The sequence below is a fragment of the Lygodium microphyllum genome, chromosome 4, assembly GCF_053477565.2.
Source record: "Lygodium microphyllum isolate KBCC chromosome 4, Lygodium_microphyllum_v1.1.10, whole genome shotgun sequence".
NCBI lineage: Eukaryota > Viridiplantae > Streptophyta > Polypodiopsida > Schizaeales > Lygodiaceae > Lygodium > Lygodium microphyllum.
Window position 1 is genome coordinate 108,698,209 of NC_141138.1, and position 12,322 is coordinate 108,710,530.

General features: G+C 38.6%; 1 protein-coding gene across 2 annotated transcripts in view; it reads left to right on the forward strand.

Moving 5' to 3' along the window:
- Positions 1 to 4,214: 4,214 nt before the first annotated feature.
- Positions 4,215 to 12,322, forward strand: part of MMT (methionine S-methyltransferase) — a 106,482-nt gene continuing 98,374 nt past the window's right edge. For both annotated transcript variants that reach the window (XM_087676401.1, XM_087676400.1), the window contains exon 1: positions 4,215 to 4,644. In XM_087676401.1, the coding sequence (XP_087532527.1) occupies positions 4,404 to 4,644 (241 nt within the window). In that variant the 5' untranslated portion in view covers positions 4,215 to 4,403. The remainder of the gene's footprint in view (positions 4,645 to 12,322) is intronic.

The following is a 12,322-nucleotide window of genomic DNA, read 5'->3' on the forward strand; positions in this document are numbered from 1 at the left end:
AAGTTATAGAAAAAGGCTAAAAGACTTGTTTTTTCAGAATCGGGAGGATGGCACATGAACAACCTTGGTCTTGTATCCTTGAACTCTAGATATCCCAAACTATAATCAACTCAACGTCGGGGGGTTTTGCATGATGGAAAGATGCCCTAAGGGCCAAGGGGCACGATATCATAATTAAGGATTTGGTTATTGCTAGTGTTATAGTTGGTGTGCGGAAGAACATATTTAATGTAATAGAATGGGTTGATCCTATGGATAGGAGGGAAGATTCCTATTTTCTTGAGATTATTTGGCCTTTTGTTGATGATCCAACCCACCACTCTTGCTTGCCTTTTTTATGATGTTAATAATCCACCATGAACCACAAATGCATAAACTAAATTCAATTAAAATAGAGCATAAGGAAAATATAGAGAGAAATACGCAAAGAAAAGCATAACACAAACTAGGTGCAATCATCTCCCCATGTGTTGGGAGGGCTCTCCCTAGTGCATGTATTTATAATATTTTATTGCTCTTGTGCCAAAATCCATGCTTTTCTTTCTCTTTCTGAATAACTCCCCTCTCCCTAATATTTAGACACTTTCTAAAATGTTATACAATATCTTAGGCTAAAAAATAGTAATATTTCCCAACCTTAGAAGCATACAATAGTATGCCTAGTGCTTCATGTGCACAAATGTATTATTAAAATGACTAGCACTTCATGCACACAAATACATTATTTCGCCAAGGCTAAATACTTGTGCTCCATTCACTACTTTATAAATTCTAAGGCATTCTCCAATTTCCCAATCTAAATATTTGGACATCAGTATCACAAGACACATTAATCCTTGTGATGTCCACCTTGCATAATGCAACTGATGCTACATGTTCACACGTGCAACAAGTCATGATTGTGCGGCAAATTGGTAGAACATATGATCCATGTAAGATATAAAAATCCAATCACTTGTGTAGGCCATTATGAATCAATAATGAACAATTGCTTGATAATTTAATATTCATAACTGAAGCCTAAACTGAGTATACGGATTGTAAGCAAAGGAGTAAGATGCTTGGATGGCATCGAGGATACTCAATTACATTAGTTGATAACCATGTAATGATGGGAAGAGCTCATAACCTAACCTGTAATTATTGAATGAGGTAGATAACTTTGGCTTTGCAAGAGAAAGGACTTAGAGGTAGTATGTTCTCCCTCCTTACTCAAATTAAAGGAGAAATGTATGAAGAAATACAACTTTTCTAGCATTGGATATGGAAAAAGAGAACTAGTTGTGTCTAGACAATGAAGCTTCCCATTCGAGATTGGCTGTAAGAAAGCCCCCAAATAAGTGGGCAAAATGACTATATGTAAAGTGATTGTATTAATTAAGGATTTGGAGTGGATATTTATATCTTCTTTATCCTCAAATTACCAGTATAAAAGTCGAATTATCATTTCTCTTAGTAGTCCAACCATCAGCTATTTAAAAACCTTATTTACTTACTTATAATTCCTTAAACATTATTATTCAACCTCCCCAATTTGAACTACAACCCATAGTATACAAACTCCAATATTCTCAAAACTTTAATCAAAGAAAGAACTCACTTAAAAACTTCTAATTCATTCTTACTTCTATTAATACTTTAATACAATCACTAATATTTACTAATTACTATTTCAGCTTTGAATGGTATTTTACAAAGGAAATGTATGTAAATGAAATCCAATATCCATTAAACTTTAGGAGCATACTTTGAATAGAAAATTAACTATAGTCTTTTTTCAAATTCCCTTTCGATTCCTTCATTATTAAAAGTTATTAAATTTTCCTTATTACCACTCAAAAAAAAAAAATATTTATAATAATTATATCCAATCGTAATACATTAAAATTTATTTAAAAAGTATTCCTCATGATTAGTGTAGTTTGCATACTAGTTTGTATCTATAGATTCTTTCATTTATTCTTAATATTCATTAATTATTCCTCAAAAATATCTAAAAACTACTATTTTTACCCTTGAAAATTTAATAACTTTAACTCTACGGTTCCATTTGAACTAATATTTGATAAGTGAATCTATATTAACCTAATTCAACTATATTTTTAGGCCTTGATCTTAATATTTTGTTAATGTCCTTAAAATTTATTAGTTACAATAAAAAACTATCATTTTTGGTACTAAAAAGCATAAATCTTTTAGTATATTAATCTCCAGGTTATGAAATTTCATTTCTAGACTCATTTCCATGTATTATAACTCTAGTTTGATTCGTTTCTTATTAAGATTATTCAAAGCTCTTAATTTTTCTTAATTATGGCTTAAAAATACCGTTTTAACCTATTTTCAACAATTTCTCTAGCATTTCAATGCAACCAGTGCAAGAACTCAGATTATTTCTATTCATTTAACACTCAGAGATAAAAAACTTGATACATTCAACCATAAATAATTAATTCTATCCATTTTCATTCAAATTTTTATGAAAACAAACATACCTAATTAAGAAGATAAATGAAGATGTTCCATTGTATTTGGGGGTACTAGTGCTTGCTCCTCCTCTCTCTCCCTTCACTTCCAAAAATCTTCAAATTCTTTAATCTTTTGTTTTTCCCACAAATATGCACTAATCTCCTCTTAATCTTGTGGAAAATTTCTCTCACTACACTCAAGAATGCAAACCAAGAACAGGATGAGGATGGAGGAGATTGAAGAGAGGATCAAATGCAACCAAATGATGTTGATTTCATGGCCAAATTCTATAGTAATCTCCTCAAAAACACCCAAGAGTAATGATACCCACTTTTCTTGTCGTTTTTTCTCTCTTTCTTCAACTCTCCCCCCCGCCCCCCCTCCTCTCAACTTCTTGAATAACCCCTTTTCAAAATTGAGAGTTTTCCCACTTGAATCGGTTTCCCTGACACCTTTTCACATCTCTGGACCTATTTTGTCCCTGCCCACAGCTTCTCGACCTGAATTCTATGTATGCATACTAAATTATACTCGTATTTCTACCCGTCTCTAAAATGTCTATGCCTTTCACTAAAAAATTTTCCACATCCGCTTTTTAGTACTATTATTTTTTCCGCTCCCTAAATTCTCCATTAAAAATATACTGACTCTCAACTTCTAATTCCACCTTAACACAGCCCAAATACGACTTCATAATCTTATTTTTTAAAAAATTTAATGAAAAATACTGTATAATACAGAGCCAAAACTCTTCAGTGTACTAAATAATAGTGTAAAAATGGCTCAAAATAAGCAGTTGTCAACCCTATAAGAAAGCATACGAGTTTATGAATCACCTTTGTTGGGGTTGCTAGAAAGTCCAAGGGCTTTGAAGCAAGGTTGGTGGCTTTATGAATGTAATCAAATCTAGGTTTGCACTATTTTGGAGAGGTCACTAGGATGAATGTTGAATCCATTAAGGCATGGTACTTAATTAGAGCACTGGTGATAAAGCATATTTGGGTATTAGAAGTACTTAGATATTTAGATGAATTCATGCCCATAGAGGCATTGGGGAGTCTTTTAATTGTTGTAAGTCCTCAATAATTCGCACCCTTAAAGGTGTCAAAGGAGTTGTTCATGCAAGGGTTTTTAAGGGGAGGTTTCCAACGGTTTTTAGAGAAAATTGCAAACCACTTGAGGTTGCATGGGGGGGGGGGGTGGGTTTCAGTTTTCTCCCAAAACAAGGGGTTCCCTCCAAAAACCACCCTTGTCTAGTGACCCTCCAAAAAACCCTTGCTATCTTTAGGAAATACCATGTGGAAAGGGAGTCTAAGGCCAAGAAAATGTGATGGCTAAGGAAAAAAGCAGGCATGATTTCTTTTTCTTTAATTTTAAAATGGCAATGGGGGTTTTCAAACCCTCATGTGACATGAAGTTTGATTTGAAAACCATTGAAGAGCCTCATGTGACATGAGATTCGATTTAAAAACCACTTTTACTGATGTTAAAACTATTTCCAAATGGGAATCCTTGCATGAACAATTTCAAAGAGTCGAGATCAAAGTGCTGGTAAGATATTTGTCAATGCCTTGAGCAAAGAAGGACATGTAAAAAGGAGCCCTTAGGCCTTGAGTTGTAAATGATTTTTTATTTACTTAAATGTACATTATTTCTTAAAAAATACTCTATCCTCTCTCCGTAATAAAAAAAAAAAGGTTTTTCTCCGCATTGAAGTTTGCATGGCTTAAAAGATGGCGGGTGGAAATCATTTGGCGCACACTAGTGTAATGAAACCTTTGCGTTCCATACAGAAGAAAGTTGAGGTACTCCTGATCGAGCGGAAGGAAGAATGTGCCCGCCGATTCCGATCTATTGAACTGCAGGAGCTGCTGCGCGGCCAGGGTCTCCGCCATTGAAGCTGTCCGCATTCCTCCTTCACCCCGCAGACTGGCATGGCCGACCACACACGCGCCGCCGTGGAGCATTTCCTGGAAGAATGCAAAGAATCCAGCGACAAGGCCTACAACTCCTTGAAGGCCATCCTTGAGAAGTTGCATAAGCCTGGCACTCGTAAAGAGGCCCGTGTCTTCCTTACCTCCGTGCAGAAACAAGTGCATAGCCAGCTCAATGCATCAGATAGCCTCTCCGTCTACCATTTCCGCATCCATCAGCTCTCTCTCACAGGCTATGAAGGTAAGATTGGTCTTTGATTGGGTCTTTCAGCTAACGCATTATCGTTTTGAATCTTTTGGCATTTTCCTGCCTGTTCTCTTCCTCAAGTCCGTCTTTTAAAGCATCGGAAACGCAGCGTTTGATGTCGGCAACATTTACCGTGCAATGAGGCCATAAGACATTGTAGATGTTTGCTAGCTATGATATGCTCAGAAGAAACCATCAGCCTTGAGAATTCTTTCAGTAGTGGCACCATTCAAGTACAGTCGCATTCTTTTTTCTTTCTTCAAAAGAAGAGAATAGCTCTAATAATGAATCTCTTCGGGACAAAATATCCTGAAGAAAGTACAAGATGAGTCCTGTAAGGGACTTCCAAGATATAATAAAAATTGCACCAAAAGGGGAAGTCTGTTACAAGGCCCGAGTAAATGATCAATCAAGAGGTCTATAGTGCTAGACAATATGTGCATCAAAGTGACGAAATCCCAAAACCTAAGAAAAGCATCTCTCCTTCTCTGAATCGCTGCATACCCTGTCCCATCCTCCACAGGGGGTGTGAAAAATCTCTATCCAAGTTCTCGAGAAGTCTTTGTAGTGGACATATCCAGCAAGTCTATAACGTAACTGCATTTGGTGGTCCAAAAAGAGTAAGTGATGATATTAGCTATTAACTCCTATCCTTGACAATGCCCCTTGGTCCGCTCTGACTGAGAAAAATCTAGTGTACCTATTGTGTCGAAGAGCTGATAAGAAATGAGATAGGAATGACTTTCCTGGGGACATCCTGATATCCATAATCTGGGCCTGGGTTTGTGATCAAAGCTACAATTTCCAAGGTCACTTACATCATTGACTTTATAGTGCCATGAAAATCTATCCCAAGGGGTCGCCTCCAAACCTCGTGAGCCCTGAGGCAGCCCATAAATAGTGTCTCTGCATTCCTCTACCTCTCCAAATCTAGCACAAGCTACTAGATCCCTGCCCAAACCAAGCCAAGTGCCGACTACTAAGCTCTTGCATATTAACAACCCAAAAAGAGTGAAATCTCCTTGGGTTTAAAGCTCATAAAATCTATTCCAAAAGTTAGCTAGGAAAATTGGTGAGATAATCTATTGGATCCAATGTTGGAATTGCTCTTATCCTTCTCATTTGGATCCTTTTGCCCAATTGGTATGTCTGACAAATGAAATGGTGTCATGTCTCTATGCAAAGGGATCTCTCAAAACCCCTTCGGGGTTTGTGCATTTTTCCTGAGGTTTTGCTGCTATTTTGTCATGGTTCTCCTCGGATGTGACCGGTATAAATTTGTCACCCTGTCGTGACCGCGTTGTATCCACTCTTGATTGGTCAGTGCGAGTTCTATTGTCGGTGGATTGAGTGTTGAAAGCAACCATTGATGGTAACTGCTGCTTTGATTTTTCAGAGCACATGGATGTGTCTGAGGTTTCACCGCTATTAGGAGAGACATCAATGAGTTCATTGGTGGATGGTCTCGATGCTTTATTCCTTAGCTTTTCGGCACTCTTGGTTTCAATCTTCTTGGGGTCTACAGCCACTTGCAATTGCCGTTGTTGTTTCCTTTCTTTTCTCTTCCTTTTCTTAGGCAATCGAGGTGTACCCCTTGAAGACTTGAGACCTTGAACTAGGTTAGTGGTTGATGTGCTTGGCTGGGTCTCAACGTTCTCTTTCTCTAGTGTGTCCTCATGCATCTGCCAGCACCACCAGCGCTGCCGCCTTGCAGATGCGAGTGCTGCCTGTTAAAAAATTGAATTACAGCAAGGGTCTTTTGCCCAAGGAGTGCATCTCTGCTCCTAGATGTGCTTTTAGACACACACATTGCAGAAATTTCTTGGGAAGTGGGTCAGAAAATTTGGGGCTTTTGGGTATTGAGCAGACATTGGCACATGTACCAAAGATTCAGTCTGAAATAGTCTGAAATTGTGCAGTTTGGACAGTAAAATTTTGGGGCTTTTGCATTTGTTGTGCTGCTGAGCACTGTTTGTGCATTGGACAGCGTGTATATTGGATAGTTATGATCAAGTGTGACAGATTTGCTAATTACAACTTGGTATATGCTGTAATTTCTGGAGATTTGCAAATTTCCAGGTTGTTCCAGCTTTGGTTCTTGCTTTTGTGCTCTTTGAAACAATGATATTTACCATGGCCAATCCGGGAGAGAATGATGTATTCACATATGTATCCAAGGAGGATAGATTGGACAGCAATAATTATTCACTATGGTCTTTCATGATGAAGAATGTGTTGATTGCAAAAAATCTTTGGGATTATGTTAGTGGTGAAGAAGTCCATCCCGGAGTTTTGAGCCACACCTCCCCCAGGAAGATGTGGTCAAAGGCTTGCTCTAGCTCAGTCACTTTCCCAAAGATCAGTAGCACAAAAGGCTTGGGACGCACGGGATACTCAAGCATTGTCACTAATTGCACTGGCAGTTCAGTGGTCCATAATATTGCATATAAGGTCTGTTGCATCTTCACAAGAAGCATGGCTCACACTTGAGCAAATGTTTGCTGGAAAAAAATGAGACATTGCATCTCTTACTTGAAAAAAGGAGCTTGAGAATGTGAAGATGAATGAAGGTGATGCCCGTAGGATCATCTTAACAAAATTCAGGACTTGCATGAATAGTGAATATATGTAGATGAGTACTATTTTGATGCATAGATGATCTCTACTACTTTGAATTCCTTGCCACCCTCTTATTTGGCCTTTCACATGGCCTTAAATCTTACCATGTGAATTTCTTTGCAGCCACTTATCTTTCTTAGTTGGTTAGTTTGCTCCTAGAAGAAGTGCAAACAAGAAAGAATAGCGGGATCGATATTATAGCCTTTGAACTTGCGAGACAGAAGGATAAGGGCAACCAATCTAAAAATGCTCTGCAGAGTTTTAAAATTAGAGGTACTTTCTAGAGCAACAAGAAGCAAGGGGACACACACGCCAAGAAGGGCAAGTGCCATCATTGTAAGAAGCCGGGTCACCACATCATAGAATATAAGAAGCATATTGCCAAGGTGAAAAAGGAGTCAAGGATGTCTATTTGTGATGCACCTTCTATTATTATAGAGTCTGTGTCTTTTGTTGTAGAATGTGATTATTGTTTTTACACTTGCAGTTATGATTTTTCTTGGGCTAATAGAGCATTTAGCTCTACTGAGGATGCTATTGCTTGGTTCTTTGATAGTGGTGTTTCTAAGCACATTACATCCCACAGGGATTTGTTTTCCTCTGTTATTGCAACTCTGTTGGCAAGTCTATACAATGTGCCAAAAATGCACCTTATGCTATTAGAGATGTTGGGGAGATTGTCTTGAAAGCCATTGATGGCTCTACTCTCTGTTTACAAGCTGTTTACAAGATGCATTATATGTGCTAGGGATAAATAAGAATTTGTTGTCAAATTTTTCTTTAGCAAAGTGTGGTATGCAGGTCATATTTGATAATGACAAATGCATGGTTAGGGATAAACAATTCTTGACTTTGGTATTGACTGGCACATTATGTCATGGTCTCTATGAGTTAGACACTTATGCGATTGATTAGTCAGCCTATTTAGCATCTACTCTTACTCTTGCTATGTTACAAGCAGAGTTGTGGCATGCTTGCATGGGGCATGCCGACTATGGCATTTTGATGCTTATGGAGCGTACTTAGATACTAGATAGCTTACCTTTTTTGGAGAGACCTTCTGAGCATATTTGTAAGAGATGCATTTTGGGAAAAATGCATCGATTCTCATTTCCTCGTGATGTTGCTTTTAAGGCAATAGCTAGATTATAGATTGTGCATACGGATATATGTGGATCTATGCAGACAAAGTCATTGGGTGGATGTATTATTCTGTCACCTTCATTGATGACTTTACTCATTTTTGTTGAGTCTACTCATTGGTGAAAAAGTCAGAGATGTATGATGCTTTTTTGGCTTTTGTTGCACTTGTTGAAAATCGATTTGGTTGTAGGATCAAGACTCTCTATTCGGACTGGGGGGGGAATACACGTCTTTCTTGTTGAATAATTTTTTGAAGCAGAAAGGCATTGCCCATCAGTATACTACTGCATATACTCCACCACCGAATGGGGTTGTAGAAAGGAAGAATTGGTCACTCATGGAGATGGTTAGATGCATGCTGAAAGCTAAGAATCTACCACATGGCTTATGGATGGAAGTAGTAACGTGTGCTTGCCATGTTTTGAACAGGTGCCCTACTAAGGCATTGAAAAATGTCATGCCTTTTGAGGCTTGGAAAAGTCCGAAACCTTCAGTTAGCTGCTTTCGTACTTTTAGCTGTCTTGTATATGCGCATATTCCCAAAGTACTAAGAAAGAAGTTGGACAACAAGGCTGTCAAATGCATTTTTGTAGGGTACAACAATGAGGGCAAAGGATACAGACTGAATGATCTTGTTTCCAAGAAAGTCTTTGTCAGTAGGGATGTGATTTTTGATGAAAAATTAGAATTATCCCTTGCTGGTTTTGATACATATCAGGCTGCAAATGATGTGTTTGAAGGGCTACTGGCCATTTCTTTCGGTGATACAATTGGAGTTTCACTAAATGAATAAAATATTCAGCCAGTTGTTCCATTAAGCAATGCAGAAATTCAGCCTATGGTTGATCTGAATATTCGGCAAGATACTAAATTTGAGGTCTATCAAGAGCTTGTACATAATCAAGAAGCTAGGTAGATGCCTAGATGGGTGCTTGCAGACTATGAAAGATAGTCATTTGGATGCTCCTATTGTTGGTCGTACTAGAAGACAAGCACATTTGCATGATCATACTAACACAATGGAGTTTGTTATGGCAGCACACACTTGATGATGAGGAGCTTGATTGTTTTGAGGATGCACAACAGAGTGTGCATTGGATGGTAGCAATGCAAGGTGAATTTGATTCTATCATAAAGAATCAAACATGGCATTTAGTGGCATTTCCTGTTGGAAAGAAAGCCATTGGCACAAATTGGGTCTATCAGCTGAAAAGAAAAGCAAATGGATCCATTGATAAGTATAAAGCCAGGCTTGTGGCAAAAGGCTATGCGCAAAAGAAGGGCATTGATTATGAGGAGACATTTGCCCCTATATTCCGTACGACCACCATTCAGTGTATGGTTGCTTTGGCTGCCCATCATGGTTGGATCGTGCACCAACTTGATATTAAAACTGCATTTTTACATGGGGAACTTCAAGAAGAAGTGTATGTACAGCAGCCCATTGGTTTTGCAGTTGAGGGGTTTGAACACTTGGTATGCAAGCTGAAAAAGGCTTTGTATGGTTTAAAGCAAGCTCCACGAGCTTGGTATGCAACAATTGATGTTTTTTTACTCAGCCAAGGGTTCATTAACAGCCCATTAGGGTCTACTCTTTACGTATGCAAAGAGGGGGGATCCTTCCGTGTCATTTGTATAACTGCATTTTTACATGGGGAACTTCAAGAAGAAGTGTATGTACAGCAACCCATTGGTTTTGTAGTTGAGGGATTTGAACACTTGGTATGCAAGCTGAAAAAGACTTTGTATGGTTTAAAGCAAGCTCCATGAGCTTGGTATGCAAAAATTGATGCTTTATTACTCAGCCGAGCTTTCATTGACAGCCCATTAGGGTCTACTCTTTACGTATGCAAAGAGGGGGGATCCTTACTGGTGATTTGTCTTTATGTGGATGATATTTTGCTCATAGGAACAAATGCTGATAAGATTTGAGCATTTAAGAAAAATTTGCGGCAAACTTTTAAAATGTCAGATTTGGGGCCTTTGCGTTACTATTTGGGCATTCAGTTTATCCATGATGCTAGAGGCATTGGATTGTCACAGTCTAGACATATTAATAAACTCCTTGAGAGATTTGGCTTCTAGGATTGCAAGCCAGTTAGCACACCGATGGAGACTAGACTCAAGCTGTCTTTGCATGATGACAATGATTTTTTTGACATTCATACATATGCTCCAACAGTTGGGTGTCTCATTTATTTATACAACACAAGGCCAGATATTTAGTTTGCAGTTTATGCACAACCCATGCATGTCACATTGGCAAGCTGTGAAGTGTGTTTTTCATTACTTGCAGGGTACTAGGACTCTTGGATTGCTTTATGCCAAGGAGGGATCATTGTAATTATATTCTTACAGTGATTCAGATTGGGCTGGTGATTTTGATTCACGTCACTTTACTAGTGAAAATTGTTTCTTTCTTAGCTCCTCTTGCATCTCTTGGCTTAGCAAGAAATAATCCACTATTGCCATATCGTCTTGTAAAGCTGAATACAAGGCAACTTTCACTACCACAATTGAATGTGTATGACTGAGATGTTTGTTGGCTGATCTTGATGTATCTGTCACGGAGCCTACTCTTTTGTTTATTGACAGTTAGAGTGCCATTGCAGTAGCACAGAACGTAGTGTTTCATGCATGCACGAAACACATAGAGATCCACTATCACTTTGTCAGAGAGAGGCTACATACAGGAGATATCAGCCTTGTCTATTGTCCTACCACCAGCAATGTGGTAGACATCTTCACTAAGGCTCTTCCTTGCGGCGACAAATTTGAAGCATTTCATAATGCTTTAAATTTGATCTCCTTTGTTGGATGATCCTTGTATGTTGATCACTTTTCACTCTAGGGGGGTTTCTTGGGTTTAACTCACGCCTATGCTCACAGAGGAGTGTCGGTGATCTGAAAAGAAACTGGGGCACTTTTTACTCTCCTTACAATGGATTTTTTTTCCTAGTTACATTATTTTCTATTTTATGTGTTTATGCTATAGAGTTCGGTCACTTACCTTGTTTTACACCTTTCGGGTGTGAATGCACATTAACAACCCTAAGATCTAAGGGTCGTACTGTGTACTTTCATCACACTTTTGGAATTGCATTGGGAGTCGTGCTGTATTTTCACTCTCGCTCTCTATACTGTCTATAGTGTATTCCCAACTGAGAGCTTCCATCTCCATTCTCACATGAACCTCTAGTGACATTAGCCTGATCATGGTTATCTGATTGTACATTTGATCGAAGATCTAGCCATATCTCCCAAGCCATGGTCAAGTACTCGATGTGAGCAATGATAGTTGGAGTGCAAGAGAGAAAGAGGAAAGAACAGATGTGGGCATTCAATTTCTCCCAATGTGTTTGTACTTGCATCAACTCAGTTTTCTCGTTTGTAGAAAGCTTGGAGGCATCATGGGCTGTAGGATGGTCTATATCCGTAGTCATGAGCTCTACCAAATCACAAGACTCCAAGATGGCAAGCATCATTACGTGCCGAATGTAGGAATTCTCCTAATCAAGCTTTTGATTTGAAGAAAGAGATGGCAACATGGGGACCTTATGGTCCATAATAGCTTAAAACTCCGTGTCAATTTCGGTTGACATTGTAAATTGAATGACTTGCATAAAAACAAGGGCAGCCCCCTCTAACTTCATGCATAGTGCTAGTGCTTGTTAGGGCTTCCTCTGCCCATCCTCAAAGAGTTTCACCTGCTGGAGGCGATGAAAACTCAAAATTTGCCTCAAAAGGTTGAAAACACAGCCTTTTCCCCCTACACCAATATCAAGGACCTGCAAAAAACAGCAATATCACTCCTTTGTGTAGACTGTAATGCAAACTTTTGTCGTGAAGAATCCTCCCGATCAGGTCTGCCCATGATCAATCTCCTTCTACACTACTTTGATACCATGTT